A 19,907-nucleotide genomic window follows, 5' to 3' on the forward strand; every position below is an offset into this window, starting at 1 on the left:
AAAGGGCGGAGGAAGGTAAGAATGGCGAGGGCGCGGGTTAAGTGAGAGAAGTATCTCGTCCGCGCGGTGTACATTTTGTAGCGGGAGTTGGCGGTGGTGGGCGAGCGCGGTGTATTTTGTAGCGGGAGTCGGCGGTACTACCGCGGGCTCGGTGCTTCTACCAGGGTCATTTCACATACTACACTATGGTCTATGAGCGTACATTGAGCTCCTATATATTCCCAGGTTCATGGAGCACAGTAACCCCCGTCAACAATGATATCAGACCCGGTGGTATAAGTACTGGCATCACTGGCCAAGTACAAGTAAGCCCCCGCCAATTCTTGGGTGGTACCTTCTCTGCCTAAAGGTGTCATTTTGTGCCAGGTCTGCTTCTCATTAGCGTCCACAAACTCCAGGATCTCTGTCACAATGTACCCGGGAGAAATGGTATTGACTCTGGCGAAATGAGACCATTCCACCGCCAACGACTTCCCCAAGTGCACCACCGCCGCTTTGGCAGCATTGTAAGGAGCTTGTCTTTGAGGAAAGTTGACAATGTGTCCCGACATCGAGGCCGTCAAAATCAACGATCCCTTGCCGTTTTTCTCGAAAATCTTACCCACATGTTTAGCACAGTAATATACACCAGTAAAGTCGAGGTCAATCACCTTATGCCAAGTATCATGGTTTTCGGCGTGAATCATTTCTCCCACTGTCCAGGGAACCCCGGCATTAGCCACAAAAATGTCGATGGTGCCAAAGTCTTTTTCGATCTGGTCGATGGTTTGTTCAACAGAGTCGGAGTCGGAAATATTACATTTGTAGGCTTTGCACTTGACTCCCCATTCTTTGGCAATCTGCTCGGCCTTGTCGTCGGCAGGCTTGGAGTTGTACCAAATGGCCACGTCGGCACCGGCTTGGGCGTACGCTTCGGCCACCGCCAACCCAATGCCTCCACTTGATCCTGTCACGGATGCAACTTTACCCTTCAAGCTGAACAAGTCCAAGACGTTCTTTTTGGGTTCTGGGGCCTTGATGGGCAAAGGTCCTAATTTGGGGTTGATGAAGCTTTCGTAGGCCATTGTATGGATTCAATTGATGAAAAGAAAAGTGAGTATATTCGCAAAATTGCCTGGCGAGATATGGGCCTCTTTATATGCGAGCGAGCGGTTTAGATTGCTTGCGTATGCGCAAAACATCCAGGAAGTTACAACATTCAAGCCTGTGGAATTATATACTACGACGGCGAGTGTGTTTGTGGTTGATGAGAGTCGAGACTAGTATTCACCACTCTTCCCCCGTGAATAACGTTGGGTGGCCCCGGCAACAAGTGGGACACCCCCGCACTGGGAAGACGCACGCCCTGGGGGGGAGTACCCCATTCGACAACTCGGAAATATTCAATAACTCGATATGTATTAATAAATAGATGCATTAGTAAACACGCACAGCAGGGGGAACCGGCTTACAGTCGTTCTCGTCCAAGGTGGTTCTGATAACATCTCTGTAGTCCAATTTGACTTCGTCACCCCAGTTGGTTTGGTATGATAACGTGTGCTTTCTCCAGTTTTCATCGTCTCTGCTTTGATAGTCATCTCTGGCGTGTGCACCTCTAGATTCCTTTCTGGCAGCAGCCGAATGAGCGGTTTGGGTGGCACAGGTCAACAAGTTTTGCAATTCCAAGGTTTCTACAAGATCTGAGTTCCAAATCATCGATCTGTCAGAGGTCTTAACTTGGGCAAACGACTTGTCGACTTCTTTTATGTGTTCCACACAAGTGTCCAAAGTGTCTTGCATTCTGAACACAGCACATCCCTTTTGCATGGTTTTTTGCATATCCAATCTGATTTCAGCGGTGCTCTTAGTACCGTTGGCGTTTCTCATCTTGTCCAAGTTCTCGATCGAGAACATACCAATGTCTTTTGGTGCTGGCTTCAAAGGAGTACCAGGAGTCAATTGATCGGTGATGGTGTGAGCGACGGCTCTTCCAAACACCACCAAGTCCAATAAGGAGTTGGCTCCCAATCTGTTGGCACCGTGAACAGAAGCACAGGCAACTTCTCCACAGGCAAACAATCCAGGAACAACCTCATCCTCACCCTTTTCATTCTTTCTCAATGCTTCCCCAGTCCATTTGGTTGGAATACCTCCCATGTTGTAGTGGACGGTTGGCAAAATAGGAATGGGCTCTTTGGTGACATCGACCCCAGCGAAAATGTGGGCAGTTTCAGAGATACCAGGTAATCTTTCCTTCAAAACCGAAGCAGGAATGTGACTCAATTGTAAATACATGTGATCCTTATGTGCCCCCACACCTCTACCTTCATTGATTTCCATGGTGATAGCTCTGGAAACCACGTCTCTTGAAGCCAAATCCTTGGCGGAAGGAGCATAACGTTCCATGAATCTTTCACCCTCAGAGTTGACCAAGAATCCACCTTCACCTCTGGCACCTTCTGTGATCAAACAACCAGATCCGTAGATACCGGAAGGATGGAATTGCACAAACTCCAAGTCCTCCAAGGGCAACCCGGCTCTTGAAACCATGGCATATCCATCACCAGTACAGGTGTGGGCAGAGGTACAGGAGAAGTAGGCTCTTCCGTAACCCCCGGTGGCCATGACAGTCTTGTGGGCACGGAACCGGTGTAAAGTTCCATCTTCCTGGTTGTAAGCCATAACACCCACACATTCACCGTCTTGCATCAACAAGTCGGTAGCGAAAAACTCAATAAAAAAATGGGTATCGTGTCTTAAGGATTGACCGTATAACGAGTGTAACAAGGCATGGCCAGTTCTGTCAGCCACCGCACAAGTTCTGTAGGCCTGACCACCCTTTCCGTATTCTTTGGCTTGACCTCCGAAAGCTCTTTGGTAGATTCTTCCCTCTTCATTTCTGGAGAATGGAACCCCATAGTTTTCCAATTCATAGATCGATTGAGGAGCTTCTTTGGTCATGTAATGGATGGCATCCTGGTCTCCCAACCAATCGGAACCCTTGACAGTGTCATACATATGCCAGTGCCAGTCATCCTTGTGCATATTTCCCAAGGCCGCGTTGATACCTCCTTGGGCAGCCACCGTATGGGATCTGGTTGGGAATAACTTGGAGATACAGGCGGTCTTGAAACCAGCCTCGGCCAATCCAAAGGCAGCTCTCAACCCAGCACCTCCAGCGCCGACAACCACACAATCATATTCGTGATCTATAACATGGTATTTTTGACCCATGTATTTGGCAGCATTGAAATCGGTCCCCTTAATGTTGGATCCAATGGTTTGAGAAGCCACGGCCGATTGGGAAAACATTCTAACAGTAGATGATGATGGTCTACCAAGAACGTTACGTAAACTCAACATTGTTAGTGAATATGTAACTATTAACCTTTTTTACCTGAGAAAAACCGGTTAAGCAGAAGGAAAAGTTTTTGCTTTCAAATGAAAATTGGTGTTATTCCAGTAATGCGAATTTGACGCGCGTTGATTGGCCGGCTTCCGCGGTACCAGTAGGTGGAACCTAACTTTGGGCCGCCGACGCCGGGGCCGGGTCGCGCAAATCTGGGGTAGCTTAAAACATCTATTAGGTCTATTCTCTAAACTATGGTACCGTATAAGCACCGTCAACACGAATGTCGGCTCCGGTGGTGTAACTAGCTGCATCACTGGCCAAGTATAAGTAGGCCCCCGCCAATTCTCGAGGAATTCCTTCTCTTCCCTTGGGAACCAATTGACTCCAGTGGGTACGGGTCTCCTTGGGAATAAACTCAGATATCTCGGTGGCCATGTACCCCGGAGACACCGTGTTTACACGGGCAAAGTCGATCCACTCGATCGATAAAGACCTTGACAAGTGTAATACAGCAGCCTTGGCAGCGTTATAAGGTGCCTGGTAATTGGGAACATTGACAATGTGTGCCGACATCGATGCTGTGAAAATCAACGATCCCTTGCCTTGCTGCTTGAAGATCTTACCGATGTTTTTGGCACAGTAGTAGACTCCATTCACGTCGACGTTCATGACGTTATGCCATTCGGCATCTGTTTCTGACTCGATCATGGCCCCCGATGTCCAGGCAATCCCGGCGTTGGCCACAAAGATATCCAACACTCCAAAGAGTTCGTGGATCCGAGTAATGACATCCTTGACTTGTTCGGCGTTTCTCACGTCACACTGGAAGAACTCAACTTGAGTGTTGGGATGAGTCTTCTGCAACTTGGCGATGTTTTCCTCGTGGTTGGAGTAGTCAACAATGGCCAACTTGGCGATGTTGGCCTGGCAGTAACCTTCGCTGATGGCGTATCCGATACCTCTGGCCCCTCCAGTAACAATGGCAGACTTGCCGGTGAGCATGAACAAGTCGATGATGTTGTTGCTGATGGTGGGGAAGGGCACCGGCACGGGCCCCACGGCGGTGTTGATCATGGACTGGGCTTCTGCTTGCGTATCGATAGTCATGGGTGAATAGTTAAAGATTCTTTTTTACCTGGCTCCGTCCTTTATTTATACTTTTGCAGTCGATGCGCAAAAGAAAATCGGGGACTGTTGCCAAAAAAGAAAACCCACCTGCCTGCAGGACAGGGGCACGTCAAATTACATTTGTTGAGGGAGGCGGTAACGGGGGACAACAATTTAGATGACTGGTAGACCCGTAGATGACCGGTGGTGGGGATTGGGTGGGAGTTGAGTATAGAAATTGGGTGGAGGTCGCATAGGAGTTGCGATAGATGACTGGATTTTTCCGCTTTTGTGTACTCCAGCGGTTGCCCTGTGTTTTGATGTCGGAGCTCGTTTCATATAATTTACCCGAAAATTAATTTTCCTGGGGTAACCCTGAAAAACAACACCCCTGTTTGGCAGTAGTGGCTGGGGAGTTGGGATCCCGACGTGGGTGTAGGATGTTTACAGGGTTGATGTCACCTGATGGGGCCAATGGTCTGACTCTCTTTCTGCCTTATCAGTACACTGGAACATTTGTCGTAATATCTGTGATTAGCCTAGTTTGGTAGTATTTTAGTGTTCAATAACTTCGGGTTTTGTTAGTTTTCTTCTGTATAGGCGATTGGTTAAATCTGTGGGTGATGTAGATATTGGCTGCGAATTGTAATATTTGCTGATTATGGGTCATGAGTGTGCAAAAGGGATGGTAACAGAGAATTGATAATATTGGTGCATAGTAGTCTCATTGGAATTTGTGATCTTAATGATCAGAGCAGGTACAAGACCCCCAAGAAGGTCTTTTGATCCTCTTCATTCATTTTGATTAATTCTGCCAGTTCAAACCCTCCAGCAAAGTCAGGCACAATCCCATATAAAAAAAGTAGGGGCGAGCTGGGAATTGAACCCAGGGCCTCTCGCATGCTTGTATTTCGGTTTTCTTGAAGCTCCAACTGTTCGCTAGTGCTTCAATAGGCCTAAACCCAAAGCGAGAATCATACCACTAGACCACACGCCCTGTTCCACGATGCTCGCGACAAGTTTACCACGAGCCCGAGCGAGGAAATCCTCACCCAATTACGCGGATGCACGCTCGGCGTCGCCGAGCACACGCTCAATGCCACTAGGCCACTGACCGGATCTTGAACTTAGAAGTCCACTTTTATTGAAATCCGACATTCAAAAATATATCCACTTACATGCTAATGACCACAAACATTTAGAACAAAGAACCTTATTGGATCATGTTACCACTTAATTCTCGGTCATGAGGCGCCCTTCTGTGCTCTATAGTCTCTGCTGAACCAGTTCTGTGCCTGTGTCCCGAGCAGTTGGAATGTGCACCAAAAGTCTTGCCTGAAAATATACGTTTATTAAAGAATACAAGCTACAGTACTTTGTGCATTAGGGCTATTGATTAAACTAGTCGAAAATAACATCATCATCCTTATCGTTCAAAAGATCCTTCGACTCGTCTTCCCCTTCATCCTGGTGCTCATGTTTAATGTCTAATTTCTCAACTTCTTCTTCAAGCTTCTTCTCATCCAACTGGTCTTGAGCCTGCTTTGCAATCTTCTGCTGCTCTTCCAATTCATCTGCTTCAGCAGCAATTTGCTTCTTTTCCTGGACTTTCTTCAACCTATAGAACTCTTCTCTATCCAACTCGTCCAACTCCGAGTTGATGTAGCTGATGGTGTTCTCGGTTCTTGGTATAATGACATGTTCGATTGCATTGACTCTTCTGTTGGTGACCTTAATCACCTCATCTAAAATGATGAAGGCAGTTTGCAAAGATGCCAATTCAACCAAGGTTTCGACTGCTCTTGTGTAAACCATCTTGGCCTTTTGCACTTGTTGACCACCTCTTCCCAACCCAGTCAACTTGAAGTCATTTATTTCTTCGTCTATTTCACTGTCAAATGCAGGCAATAAAACACCAGAAACATTTTCTTGCTTGGCCTTAATTTTGAATCTGGCATTCTTGACACTCTCTTGGATTTGATAAGAGATGTTTCCACCAACAGCGTACTGGACTTCGGCCAACGAGAAGGCAGCGGTTTGCATGACTCTTCCCATTTTTCTCTTGGACTCGTCGATTCTTTGAGTAATTTCTCTAAATCTCTTGGTCAAGGCTTCTGACTTTCGTTTCAACAAGGAGTGCCCTTGTTGAGCACCCTTCAATTTAATCTTCATCATCCCCAATGTCATCCGTGTTGGGAAAACCAGTTCCCTGTTACCTGCGCCACTCATTGAGTTTAAATGTTAAGATTTTCAAAAGACTTGTAAGTTTCAGGGATATTCCCGTAATGCTCGTTGTTGAATAATTTCGGAACTCGCCAAGGTGCGCGAGCATTGAGCTTGCAAAAAACTGATAAGACCAAATCCACTGCACATGAGAAAACCAATACCAGTGGGCGAGTGTTTGAGTCTAGACAATCTCGACCTCGAGGTTAAGATACTAAAGGATCCACAGAACAAGTACCTTTGGTTGAAGTATGCAGAGGAGTCGAGGTTGTTTCGTCAAAAAGTCATAATATTAGAGAGGGCCATCTGTCAGTTTACATCATCTCATAAATATGAAGACACCAAGGAGTTCTGGGAGCTTTATATTACCTTGGTGTTGAAGAGAATGGAGAGCTTAAACTCTCACGATCATAAAAGCCAATTCCAAGTCGTCAATCACCTATTCAAAAGGTGTTTGATGTGCACTTCCGATGTGATGATGTGGTGCAAATACTTGTCATTCTTGAATAAACAGGTAGACGTGCCGTTCATCTTGAATGAGTACGTCGAATGTCTTCGGATAGTACCGTTTGAAAAGCATTATATGATATGGCCTGTGTTTTTGCAGTTTGCTGAAACGCTTTCCAAGTACGATACCAAATTAGCCACTCAAATTATGCTAAGATTCATCAATCATGGGAAATATGATATACATCATTTGGTCAAGTTGGCATCGTGGAATGAAAGAGATGGGACGGACTGTGTTATGCGTATATTCAAGACCGGTGACTACTCCAATGATGACTGGAAGTTGGTGTTGGAGTATATCAAAGATGAAAGCTTCATACTACGATTCCTCCAGGAATTCCCAGAAGATCACAGCTACGGATATATCAAACTTGTAGAAAGTGTTGATTCCATCGAAACCAAGAAACATTACTATAATGAAGCTTTGGACACCTGTCCGTCTGTGTTTGACTTCACCACCGTCTACGAATCTTACTTGTCTTTCCTTGAAGATTCTACTTTGGCAGAAGATCCAAGTGATTACGATGTGGATCACTTTGAGAAGCTCATAAACGAAAGACAAATCATGATCAACAACATATACTTGAAGGATGATTTCAACAACTTAGACAGCTGGTTCAACAGATTTGAAATCTACCAGAGTCAGAACGATACCAACAATCTTCTTAAAACCTTTGTCAAAGCCATAACGTCCATTAACCCCTTGACAGTATATTCGAATGAAGGACATCGTTTGTGTGATATCTGGGTTAAGTATGCCAAAACCTACAGTGAAAAAGGTGATTTGAAAACTGCCCATTTAATTTACAGCAAGTCAACGCAATCCAAGTTTAAGTCTGTGGATGAGTTGGTTAATATTTACATCAATTGGTCAAAAATGTACGTTGATAATGGACAGATAGAAGATGGATTGAAATTGTTGGAAGATATATTATTCAAGAAAGAGGACATCTCTAAGTCAATGAAATTATGGTCTTACTACTTCGAGGTATTGGAAATCAATATCGATGATATCGACAGAATAACAGCCAGTTACTATAAGATGATCGAATTAAAGTACGCCACTCCGTTGATGATTTTCCAGTTTGCTAAGTTTCTCCAAGATGAAGGCAGAGTGAAGGAGTCCTATAAGATATACGAAATAGGGTTAAAGGAATTCAACGATTCTAGAATCAGGTTTGAGATATACAATAATTACTTGGTTCAGTCAATAAAGTTCAACGAGGATAAAGAGAGAATACGGGATTTGTTTGACAAGTGCTTGATTGAGCTTCCCAATGAATTGGTGAAGCCCATTATCGTGTTGTATTCTGAATTTGAGTATGATAATGGCCTTATAATCAAGGCATTCAACATCGTGAACGACTTTATCATGTCAACATCTCTTGATCCTATTGACTTGATTTTGCTTCTAAGCAGCAAATACCACAACAATGTTGATTTAAGACAGTGGTTCGAGAAGTGGCTAACTTTGAAGTTGACCAAAGAATCTTTGATGAAGCTCTTGAAAGAGTTTATCAAATTTGAAATTGCCAACAAACAGTATGATAGAGTCAGAACTCTATATGAGTATAGTCATTCAAACATTAATTATACCTTTAAGGACTGGGAAGACTTTGAATTAGAATACGGAAATGAACTGACCTTCAAAAAGATGTTACGGTTCAAGACCAAATTGAAAGAAACTGCTGCTGATCCTGTTGGGTTTGTCATGGGTTCTTCGACTACTTCCAAGCCATCCAATCCTGACATAATTGACATTGATATGTGAGTTTGTATGTACATACGTCTATATATTCTTGAAAATAACCTTCCATTTGTCATTAAAGTTGTTCAAATTGATCAGGTTGTTGGTATTAAAGTTCAATTTGATAGACTTATTGAGCTTGATAAGTTCGTTAAAATCATTCCAGTTGATGTGGTAGTACTTAATAATTATTATTAAGTAACTTTGAATTATTTTGGTATGATTGAAGATCTTGGTTTTGGAGTTCACATTATAGATGATGAGCAACTGCAAAAACTTGTATATGAGTTCCAAAGAGCATGAGTCAATATGACGATTGGCACCTGCTGAAACAGGTGTTGATGGTAAAGAAGCAGACATACTCAAAGGTAACCTATCATTGAACTGAATCAAGACTTCAAAAAACCGGTTAAAGTCCAAATTGGTGAACTCCTTCAAATTGAAATTTTGCAAATAATTATCAATCTTCTTGGGTAATTTACTAGACCATCTTTCGAACGTCTTATTGACTTCGACTTTTAATTCTTTAGTGAATATTTGATGATTGATTAACTCAATCAACCGAAATTGTTCTTGGGTGCTTCTGTCCTTGAAAAGAAGAACGATGACAGGAATCAAGAATGTTTCGTCATGCTTGTGCAAGTTATTGTCGATAGACTTGAGAAACAAAATGGTTAGGAAGTTCTTTTTGAAAGCTTTACTATCTGGACGGGTTAAATTAGACGCAAGGCTCAAATTAGAGCTGAACAACGGCCTTTCAGACACCGACTTGACAACTTTTTCGAATTCAATATTACGGTTGCGTTTGATTGAATCATTCAAACTTGAATAGACAGAGTTTAAATTAGTAAAGTTGTCATCGACCTTCTTTGTTAAATCAGGATTATTATACGTCAACAACAGCACCAAATATTCATATCTCAAGGATTCGGGACAGTTGGAATCCCAGTTCATTTTCCGGATAATATTTTTTTCATTTACAACTCTTCTGGCAAAGTTCTTATCATTGATTAAGCTGCTCCAGTCACTCTCATGGCTGGATTCGAAAGTAAAGGAAGATCTCTCAAAATCCTTAAGCATCTTTTGCATCTCTTTATTGTGTTTGGCCTTATCGGTTTCAGGTTTAGGAGGCAAATAAATAGGTCTTGTTTGATCGACGAAGTTCAACTTTTCAGGACTGATCAAATTCAAGTCCTCAATAGACGACTGTGACTTCACATAAGCAGGCAATTTAAACATCATATTTTCGTGTCTGGACATTTGCACCAACTTGGAGTAAGATTTTGATCTTTGGCTGTAGTAATTGGAGATGTTATCAACGATTTGAGAGTCGTCGTCAACTTCGTTGCTATCGAAGCCTTCATCGTCATATGAGATGTCATGGTCGATCGTGATATGACTGGTGCCTTGCGATTCATCCTCCTCAATAACGCTATCGGAAACGTTGATAGAAGACGTGTTCAAAGGTTTGAGGTTAGGGGTTGAATTGCTTCTTAATTTACCAGGCAAAGGAAACGGTTTATAGTGGTCGTCATCAACCAAGTTCTTTCTAATGGTCTTTTTGAAGTAGAGTTCACTCTGGCTCTTCATTACTGGTACGTTGAACACAAAACTAAGGTCACTCGACAAGATGTCATCTTCAAGGTAACTGTCATCAAACTGTTTCTTTCTCAACTTCTGGCGAGTTTTTATTTCCTCCTGGCTCAAATACTTGGTCTTTGTCCTCGTCAATGTGAGAGACGAAGACGAGAATGCCAGTGAGGCGATTGTGTTAGTTGACTTTATAGAAACATTGCGCTGCACTCTGAAAGACGATTCAGCAATCAGATCCTCCACCAATGCCGCGTCATCTGTGATGGTCGACAAGCTATGGTTGAAGCCATCGTCAGCCTTTCCGGAGTGAGACTTCAAGGTGGGCGAGTCACTTGGGGATATTATGGAGTTGGAGGTCATGGAGCTCAACCTCGAATCATGATGGTCAAAACTGGAGGAGTTTACACTGATATCATCGGAGTACGTGGAGTTCAACAGCACTATGGAGTCGCCGGAGATAGGGCGTTTGGCCAAGTTCACGGAGCTGCTGCTCAACTTTTTGATGTAGTAATCACTAGGTCTTTTGGAAGCATTTGAACACATATCAGCAATGGAAGACTGGGAATTGATTCTTCTGGGCGGAACGATGGCCTTGTTGTTCTTCTTGGTGGCCTTGATCTGGATATCGTAGTAGTTTTCGTTTGATTTCATGGCTGGTTAGGGGGGGGAGTATTTTGGGGGAAACGAAGGATTAAGATGAAATTTAAACGAAGGGATTCATACAGACCCGAGTAGCTGAAGGACCCGAAGAAGAAGTGGGGGTAAGTACGAGGTGGGTGGAGGCTGTTGAAGTACAAACAGCGGGAAACAAGGATAGGAAACCTGGGAAATGAACAACCTTAAACGTATATAGTAAGAATAAACGTTACAGGTAGTTTTGGTTTTCTGTTGATGTGGAATCCTTCGCAAAAGAAAACAAAGGTCGTGCGCGCCTACCAGAAAAGGGCGGGAGATTGGTTGCGGGTGGTTGCGGTGAGAGGAGGGGCGGTTAGTGCAAGGGCCCGGGTACAGCGGAACCCTGGGCTTGTGACAAAGGTTTACGAGAGACCTGGCGGTTGCGGGAGGGGCTTGTGAATTTAGTTATCGCAAAGGCAACGAAGCAACCAACGGTGCGTGGCGCTGCGCTTAATTTCGTGAGGAATGTTCGGTAGACTATAAATAGTTTAGACAAGAAGCAGGCAGGAGCGAGGCAGAGAACACCAATTAGTAAAGTTTAATAGATAGTTTAATAATGTGTGATAATAATGTGTAATAATAATACGTGATAATAATGTGTAATAATAATAGGTGATAATAATGTGCAATAATGTCTAATAAATAGTTATAGTTAATAAATAGTGCCTAGGCTGGTAGTCTGCAACCGAACCTTAAATCCTGTGTAGCTGAAAAATAGGATTGTCTCGACAATGGTCACCTCTCCACCGGCCTCACACTCTCAATCCAGTCGGTCGTGCTCATCTGACTCAATCTCGATAAGGCCCTGGCAAACGCAAACTTCTCCTCGTCGTTGGCAAACATCGACGCGGTTTTTGCAACCCTCTTATCAAACCCATGCTTCGTCACCAACTCATCATCTTCAAACGTCTCCTCGCTCCCCTGCTCCTGTTGCTTCTTGTACAACAGAAAGTTGTCCTTTTGTAAATCTTCCGGCTCCACAAATAAGTCCTGGAAACTGGCCGCCAGGGTCACGGCAATCCGGTCATGATTATCATAAATGGCATCCAACAACGTAATAAACCGCCGTACCTTGTCCCGCACATCGATACTCAAGTACGGAATGTCGGTAATAATGAAGGACTGGAAGGACGTGGCCAACGTTAAATAGTCTCCAGCTGCGAGAGGCTTTCCACAGAGATCCTCAAAACTGAATTGAGCTACATACGGATAAGAACACCGGGGAACCACCAACTCGCGGCCCCATACGTTCAACCTGTAGTTTAGTACCACTGTTTGGTCGTCGTTTTCCTTGTTAAAGTACTCATACCACTCTTGGATATGAGCTGCCTTCAGGGCCTGGAACAGCTTCGAGGTGTATTTGACCCCCGGCTTCGGGTACTTGTACACCAGCGACATGGGCCGCGGGATTTTCCTATAGTCGGTGGGGCTGTTGAGGTAGATGACCCGGGTCTGTTTTTTGATCAACTTTATGCACGGAATAAACAGTTTTCTCTGGATACCGTTGAGGTAGAGGTCATCGGGAGCCCTATTGGAAGTGGCAAAAAGCACCACCCCGTACTCGGGACTGAGAAGCATCATCATCAACCGCCGCAAGAGCATCGCATCTGCCACGTCCGTCACCTGGAACTCGTCAAAACACAAGATGGTGGCCTCCTGAGCGATTTCGCTCGCCAAAAGCGGGATCACGTCCATGTCATGATGGTTGTGTTCAAGCTTGATTTGATGCGACCGCTTGTGGAGATTTTGCATGAACTGGTGGAAATGAAGCCTTTTCTTGGGCAAATGCCCGGGGATAGTCTCATAAAAAAGGTCCATCAACATGGTCTTACCGCACCCGACATCTCCATAGAGGTATATGCCTTTAACGGGGTTATCTTTCTCCAATAACTCGTCGACGTTGGGTTCCTTGATGCTGGTGGAGCGGAGAAAGCCGCCCAAGAGCTTGGATAAACTCGATTTGGGCTTGAGGTCGTCGATATTGGGAGTTTCAACTGGGGGAGGTTGATATTCACTTAAGTTTTGGTGGAGCACCGAAAGGTTGGAAATGATCTTCCGCTGGTACGAGTCATCCCTAAGCCGGCCCGCCTGGACGCGGGTGTCGTAGAGCTCGAGTGGTGTTATTCGCCAGACCCGGCTCGTGGCAAACCGTCTGATAGCTACGAGCTTGTTCATATATGACGGTGGATTCTACGATTCGCGACTTGTGGAGTGAATTTAAAATCGAACATGAGCTATTGATTATATATAGATGGGTGCCAAGGGCTGGGCATAAGTTAGTGCTTGGTCAAGTTCATGTCGCTCATGGTGAAAAGCAAGTCATCGTCTTCCTCTTCCGGCTTCAGGGCACTCTTCAGCTGCAAATAGTAGTCCTCACCATCATCGTCGTCTTCAAACACATTCTCGTATTGGATAGAGCGACGGTTGGCGTACACCGAGGGTGTGGTGGCAAGGCCCCGTACCACTCCCGGCTCTCTTGGCTTGTCTCCGTGGCCGACAGACGTTTCTGGCGCGGCGGCTGGTGGTTTGGGTTCAGTTTCGAGTTTCGAGTCAATCGTAGGTAAGTTCTGGTTGGAAGGATTGCTTCTATGGCCAAAGGGACTTCGAGAAACTGGTGAGTAGGTGGCCGAGTGGGTCGATGACTTACGGCTCGACACCTGACTTCCAGGGTTATTGAGACTTGGAGGGTTGGATCCGGACTGTAGTATCAAGCTTTGGTTGACACTGTCTCCAAATTGTTGGTGTTGGAACTTCATCAATTGGAACTTGTTGAGCACGTCTGATCCCGACGGTGGTTTTTCAACGTTTGACTGGTTACTACCGGGACTGGAGAGACGCAAGTCCGTTTTGTTATCAATCATACGCACAAAGTCACTAATGTCGTCATCAATGTAAATCCCACTCATGGGGTTGACAGACGTGATCAGCCCGGCACTGGTGCCAAGGTAGCTGTGGTCGTTGAAGGTTTGGTGCAAGACGCTTTGGCGAACACTGGTGTTGCTGAAGCGTCTGCTGGCACGCGACCCGAATGAGGACGAAAACCGGGGCGTGGTGGCCACACCGTCGGGGTTGGGGGAGTCAGCGTCGCCATGGGAGGAAGATACCGACCGTGGCACCGATGACAACGCATGCTGGCTAGCGGTACTGGAAATGGGAATGTTACCAGTGGTGGACAGGTTACTACCACGCGGGTTTCGGAGCATGGCTGCAAGAGACGCATTTGACGTTGACTTGTTGCTGGTGATGGAGATTCTCCTCTCGAGGGAAGATGGGCCAAACGGGCCGTGGAACGGCGGCGGTGAGCTGCTGATGGAGCCCACCTTGAACGGCTGGATGGCAGGACGTCCAGAAACTGCTGGAGGAGTGTCTCTTTTTGCAGGTGAAGGTTCTCTAGCAGTACTGGGTGAAATGGACATTGAAGCCGTGTTGGCAATATCCTTTGCCGGGACCTCGAGTTCTGGAAGCACCAGAGTATCCTTGTCGTCCATGTGGATAAAGTGACTTGATAATACCTCCTCGTTATCGTGCACCACAAAGTCTGCATGTCTTCTGTAGATGGTCGACACCTTCAAAGTGCCCAAGGTGGTGTGGATCGGGTGGAAGTTCCGTTGTACCAAATGGGACTCTGTAGATAGCATTTGTTGAGGAATAATCGACTTGGATAGTCCGATTCGACCCTTAGAGCTGATGGGTTGTTTGCCATCCAAGACCTTGTTGACCACCTTCAAGCGGCCGTTTGGGTTCTTCGCCAACCGCTGCCGGAGCTTGTATACGGGCATGAGTCTCAAGAACCCATATAAACTTCGGAAGAGGATGATGGCCTGTTTGTAGATCAACGGCAACTCGTCCATAATGGAGCCGCTGACATCGTTGGGATCAAACTCTATGAGCCACCGTTCGACCACCACCTCCTGTTTCTTACTGTTAACACCTTTGACCACCTCCCACACATTTCCCGTGTCGTCTTTGAGCACCAAAGCGTTTTCGTGGGAGAGCAGCCGAAGGTCGAGAGAGGTTTCAATAATCATCGGCGGAATGATCGAAAGGTCACCACATGACTTCCATAACTTCAACTCATCCTTGTTTACGGCGTTGGAAGATGCCATTAGAAGGTTGAACCATTTGTTGATTTTCTGATCATGTGATAGTTCGTCTTCGTCTTCACTTCGAGCACCGAGGATGATCTGAACCGCCTTGGTGAAAAAGTTCTGTACCACCTGCGTGAGCTTGGAGTTCTGTTTGCGGATATATGTATCAAGGTCTTTCACCTGAGGGGACACCATGGTAACGAGTCATATATATACCGATAAAGAACGGATCCTTGGTTCACGAGATCAGAGGACCGGGTGGATCAATGGCGATGGGTGTGAAATGGGCTCAGTGGGGGCCTAGAGTATTGGGGCCGGGTATGTATGTGTGTACAAGTGATGGATCTCCTTGTCACGAATGTTATCTTATCTGAGTTGCCAAGCGCGAGCGCGCGAACTTCTTGTGTTGTGTATTTGTTACTACTACTTAGGAGAACTAACCAGATAGAAACTGGCCCACGCATTGGCGTTGTGTGGAGCTAGCACAATGCTTCTTTGGACGTCTCGGAACCGTCCGTATGCAACAAGAGCGTCGCTCATGTCTAAGGAAGTGAGTTTTGTCTCTTGTAAGTTGGCAATCTGGAGCGCCAATTGGCTATTGATGTTCTTCCACACATTAAAGTCCTGGGGAAACAAAATGGCCGTCCGTTCCCAGATCTTGGACTCGTGGGATTGGCCGAGTCGCAGGCTGATCTCTTGTATGATCTTGGGTACGTATTTGTGGGTATCTCCCACTATTTGTGTTAATGAGAGTCCATGGAGCTCGTCTTTGACTGCTGGTAAAATGTCCTCGAGTCCGTCTTTCAAGGCGATGGCGCCTAGAGTGAGCACTATGATTAACGAAGACTCGGTGTCGCTGTCTTCAATGAACGAGAACAATTGGTCTAAAGCCGCTTGTTTGGTGTCAGGACTATTAAAAGCATTCAACATCTGAGCCGTCAAGGTAACAAGCCATTCATACTGGCTGTACTCCACCAAAATCGCCTTCAACTGCTCCACAGACTTTTCCAAGTCCTTGTCGAAAAAATGGGCTAATCCGATGGTTATACGAGCAGACAAGAGGTTGCGCTTGTTGATATCTAGGGCATCAGTTTCATCGATGAGACCCAATACCATTTCACTTTCTTGTACTGCTTGAGCGTAGTCGCCGAGTGCCAAATGGATTCTGGCCACTTGGACCTTGGTGTTGACGAATTCTTGAAGAATTTGGGGACTCTCGGTTTCCTCGTATTCAGCTTCCAAGATCACTAACAACCGTTGGCCAATGTCTTTGCTCAAATCAAAGGTCTTACAACGTTCACTGATTGTCAAGGCTACCTTCAACCCCATTTTGTCCTTGGGGTAGAACTTGAGATAGTTTTGAATGGCAAAGTTGGCAATACTAAAGTCCTGTGCTGTTTCTATATCTTCAGGACTTGAGTTGTTGCCTACCCGCTTGCTGATGATCGATAAGGCGTACAAAAGCTGGGCTAAAGGCGACCGGCCGTTGGACAAGATATACGCATGGTTGAACAAGCTATGAGCCTTTTCCACATCTGCTGATGCTTTCGACGCCAATGCATGTCCTAACCATGCTTGGGATTGTTCTGGAGCCACCGACTGGGATCTTAAAAATGCTTGCTGGGCCAATTCCACGTCTCCGTATTTCAAGTAAAGTGCAGCAAGGTTGTTCCAAATGTCCCCATCTCTTGATTCCAAAGCCGTGGCCTTAATGAAACAATGCTGACTGATCTGTGGGCTGAATGAAGAGTAGGCATTTCCCAAAGCAATCCAGAAACTTGAGTTTTTGCCTTCTAGGACAACCGCTTTCTTGAAACACTTGATAGCTGCAGTACGAAGGTTTTCCTTTTCACAATGATTGAATGCTTCGTAATATGCCAAACCTAAATTGTAGTAGTTGATGGATCTCATGTATCTACCTTGTTCGGGTAGTAAGTGAATGCAAACTTTAAAGTTGAAGATAATCAAGGATGTAATACCCTCGACATGCTTTCCGTTTCTGAAGATATCACTACAGCCTTGAAGGTTAATATTGTCATCGATCTGATTCAATTCTTGTAAAAATGGTTCTGTGAAAGTCTCGTCCTTGAACTCGTTGAAGATATCTTCCACTTCTGCTAGAGGAAAGTCCTCCAAGTTGGACTGGATCTTTAGATACACCAGAAGACAGTGATATAATCCCAACCACAACGACTGTGTCTTCTTGTTAATCTTGCTGCACTGCTTGACCAACTCCAAGACGTTTCGGTTGATATCCAACACCCTTCCAAAATACCCATTGGGTAAAAGCTTTTGGATTTGCTCAATCTTGGCCTGGAACAATGCATTTACAACACATTCTTCACCTGGTCTCAATTCAAGAGCTCTTTCCAACTTCTCGATTCCGTCATCAAACTCTTTGGTGTCACACAAGACTTTTCCCAACATATATGTAATTTGCCAAGATTCCTCTTCCTTGAGAGTCAAGGCTCGTTCAAACACCTTTTGAGCAGCATCAAATCTTCCGCAATTGTAGTAAGCTTCACCTAGACCCACCCAACATTCGAAATCCATAGATGCCATTCGCAAAGCAGTTTGAAACCATTGGATGGCTTTGGCATCGTCTTGTTTGTTCAAAGCAGAACACCCTAAGACTCGATAGGGCCATGACTTGTCTTGCTGGGAACTCAAGGCTTTACGAGCTCTTTCTGTATCAACAATTTTGGAACATAAGATTTCAGCAACTTCCCACTCTTTCTTGCTGGTCATGTCAGTGACCAAGTATTTGGCAGATTCCACTTCAGCGATATCCAACTCGAACGCCTTGTAAAAACACTTTTGGGCCCTCACTTTATCCCCATACACCTCAAAGTATATGATACCAAGAGCCGTGTAGGAAGGAGCAAAGCTGTTATACTCCTTCAAAGACTTGATCAAAAGCTGATAGGGAACATCCACATTGTCGGGTTTCTCGAGTATATAACTTCGGGCGATTCTCCAGTTAATAGAGGCTCTCAATTCACAGCTTTGGATATCCAATCCAGTCAATGACTTGAGCGACTTCTCCAAATGCGTTCTTCCAACCTGGTGATTTCCTAGCTGAACCTCACACCATCCTAGCTCCATCAATACATCCGAATCGTCTGGAAAGTCGTTGAATGCTTGCGTTAATAACTTCTTTGCAACAGAAAGGTTTCCCTTCTCCAAGAGAATTAACCCCTTCCCAATTCTTGCTCTTTTGTTATGCTTGTCGAGTTCCAAGATTCTTTCATAGAGTTCCAATGCTCTGCTATAGTTTTTGGGTGCTTCATGATAAGTATATACCACGGCTAGAGAACAAACGACGGACGCTCTAGAGTTGACCAAGTCAACTCCAATTGCATGCTGCATGTCTGCAAGAAGTTTTATACCAACACGGCAAATGTCAGAAGCTCCCAAATACTCTCTCATATGGAGGTAATAGTCTATCAAGATTCGCTTGGAAAATACCGAGTCTAACTTGGAAGAACCCTCCTTTATGAGCTCTAAAATCTGTTCTGCCGAGAAGCGGGATGGCCCGTCATCTTTAGTTTCCATGAGATTTATGAGGTCTTGATCCTCGTCTTCCTCTACCTCTGTTTCTGTTTCAATTTTCACTTCCTTCGAGATTTCGTCTCTGTTGAACGGAGAAATCTCGCTGTGGACAAGCCCATAAAAAAGGATCCCAAGGCCCTCAGCTTGGAAGTTCTTTATACAGAAGATCACCTGGTCTTTATCTAAATCACGGAAATCCTTGACGTCGAGCAAATCAAAGTATTTACTCCATACAAAATGACTGGGGATGTTTAAAAGAATCAAGTCGTCACACATATCTTTTACTTGTTGTAATATTTTGGACTTGGACTTCTTTGGGGACACTTTCAAAACGTCATATTTGTATTGGAAATAGAGTTCTTGGTATTTCTTTCTTTTGTCGTCATCATTGCAAATGTTTAAAAACTCGTCAAAGTAATCTGACAATTTGGAGTTTTTGTAAATGGGCCATATTATGTTATTCATAAGGTCTTGCTGGTCATAGCTGAGCTGTTTCGGGAACTTCATTCTTTCTTTGAAGCAAGCCTTCACCACCAATTCATTTTCCTTCTTAAACACCAAGTCTACCAACTTCTGTAAATTATCTTCATCTCTTCCGAAGTACGAAGGAGCAAGCTCATGAAGCTTGGTACCTGGAATCACGTGCGATAAAAACAACTCATGGAGGTCTGGCTTTCCTTTGAGATTGTGCTTTTTAATGTAATTTGACGCATTTCTTAACGTTTGGCCTAAACCCTGGCCCTGCTCAGCTTCAACTTGTAAATACTGCGCCAAAACCTGGAAAAAAAGTTCATGGACGCCCAGCTCACTAACCACTTGAAAATATCCTTTCCACCCAAGCAAGTTATCTGGTTGTAATTGGGTGGCTTTCTGAAAAGCCTTTATGGCTTGATCTGTGTCGTTTATGAGTTGGTACGATTTACCTTGGAAAAGGAAGGCAAAAAAGTTGTTCTTGTCGGCTTCCAACACATCTTGAACATACTCCAATGCAAGCTCTGGGTCATTTTTGTCAATTGCACCCTTGGCGAGCTTCAAATAATGTTTTGCCGTCGACATTCACCTCAATGACACACTGGTTAAAAGT

The 19,907-nt window shown here is 44.8% G+C and overlaps 9 protein-coding genes and 1 non-coding gene across 10 annotated transcripts; 1 reads left to right on the forward strand and 9 right to left on the reverse strand. All coding sequences in view use genetic code 12, as the record gives it.

Annotated features, from left to right (window-relative positions):
- Positions 1 to 227: 227 nt before the first annotated feature.
- Positions 228 to 1,064, reverse strand: SOU1 (Sorbose reductase sou1; the record flags this gene model as incomplete). The annotated part of the gene is made up of 1 exon (XM_006685101.1): positions 228 to 1,064. One exon carries the CDS (start codon positions 1,062 to 1,064, stop codon positions 228 to 230), a length of 837 nt encoding a protein of 278 aa, XP_006685164.1.
- A 352-nt stretch (positions 1,065 to 1,416) lies between these two features.
- Positions 1,417 to 3,342, reverse strand: SDH1 (succinate dehydrogenase flavoprotein subunit; the record flags this gene model as incomplete). The annotated part of the gene is made up of 1 exon (XM_006684884.1): positions 1,417 to 3,342. One exon carries the CDS (start codon positions 3,340 to 3,342, stop codon positions 1,417 to 1,419), a length of 1,926 nt encoding a protein of 641 aa, XP_006684947.1.
- Positions 3,343 to 3,580: 238 nt separating this feature from the next.
- Positions 3,581 to 4,438, reverse strand: SOU2 (Sorbose reductase sou2; the record flags this gene model as incomplete). The annotated part of the gene is made up of 1 exon (XM_006684883.2): positions 3,581 to 4,438. One exon carries the CDS (start codon positions 4,436 to 4,438, stop codon positions 3,581 to 3,583), a length of 858 nt encoding a protein of 285 aa, XP_006684946.1.
- An 865-nt stretch (positions 4,439 to 5,303) lies between these two features.
- PSN45_002596 lies at positions 5,304 to 5,435 on the reverse strand. Its single transcript has one exon. It is a non-coding gene; the product is annotated as a tRNA-Pro (tRNA).
- Positions 5,436 to 5,839: 404 nt separating this feature from the next.
- Positions 5,840 to 6,667, reverse strand: VMA8 (H(+)-transporting V1 sector ATPase subunit D; the record flags this gene model as incomplete). The annotated part of the gene is made up of 1 exon (XM_006684882.2): positions 5,840 to 6,667. One exon carries the CDS (start codon positions 6,665 to 6,667, stop codon positions 5,840 to 5,842), a length of 828 nt encoding a protein of 275 aa, XP_006684945.1.
- A 142-nt stretch (positions 6,668 to 6,809) lies between these two features.
- SYF1 (pre-mRNA-splicing factor syf1) lies at positions 6,810 to 8,939 on the forward strand (the record flags this gene model as incomplete). The annotated part of the gene is made up of 1 exon (XM_006684880.2): positions 6,810 to 8,939. One exon carries the CDS (start codon positions 6,810 to 6,812, stop codon positions 8,937 to 8,939), a length of 2,130 nt encoding a protein of 709 aa, XP_006684943.1.
- Positions 8,940 to 8,957: 18 nt separating this feature from the next.
- On the reverse strand, positions 8,958 to 11,159 carry SBE2 (bud growth protein; the record flags this gene model as incomplete). Its single annotated transcript, XM_066157897.1, has 1 exon — positions 8,958 to 11,159. The coding sequence occupies one exon, from the start codon at positions 11,157 to 11,159 to the stop codon at positions 8,958 to 8,960; it is 2,202 nt and encodes a 733-aa protein (XP_066013994.1).
- A 759-nt stretch (positions 11,160 to 11,918) lies between these two features.
- On the reverse strand, positions 11,919 to 13,358 carry AFG1 (ATPase; the record flags this gene model as incomplete). Its single annotated transcript, XM_006684877.2, has 1 exon — positions 11,919 to 13,358. The coding sequence occupies one exon, from the start codon at positions 13,356 to 13,358 to the stop codon at positions 11,919 to 11,921; it is 1,440 nt and encodes a 479-aa protein (XP_006684940.1).
- Positions 13,359 to 13,459: 101 nt separating this feature from the next.
- On the reverse strand, positions 13,460 to 15,466 carry ATG13 (autophagy protein 13; the record flags this gene model as incomplete). Its single annotated transcript, XM_006684876.1, has 1 exon — positions 13,460 to 15,466. One exon carries the CDS (start codon positions 15,464 to 15,466, stop codon positions 13,460 to 13,462), a length of 2,007 nt encoding a protein of 668 aa, XP_006684939.1.
- A 228-nt stretch (positions 15,467 to 15,694) lies between these two features.
- On the reverse strand, positions 15,695 to 19,879 carry SKI3 (Superkiller protein 3; the record flags this gene model as incomplete). Its single annotated transcript, XM_006684875.1, has 1 exon — positions 15,695 to 19,879. One exon carries the CDS (start codon positions 19,877 to 19,879, stop codon positions 15,695 to 15,697), a length of 4,185 nt encoding a protein of 1,394 aa, XP_006684938.1.
- Between the last annotated feature and the right edge of the window lie 28 nt (positions 19,880 to 19,907).

Source organism: Yamadazyma tenuis, chromosome 3, assembly GCF_029203305.1.
Source record: "Yamadazyma tenuis chromosome 3, complete sequence".
Lineage (NCBI taxonomy): Eukaryota > Fungi > Ascomycota > Pichiomycetes > Serinales > Debaryomycetaceae > Yamadazyma > Yamadazyma tenuis.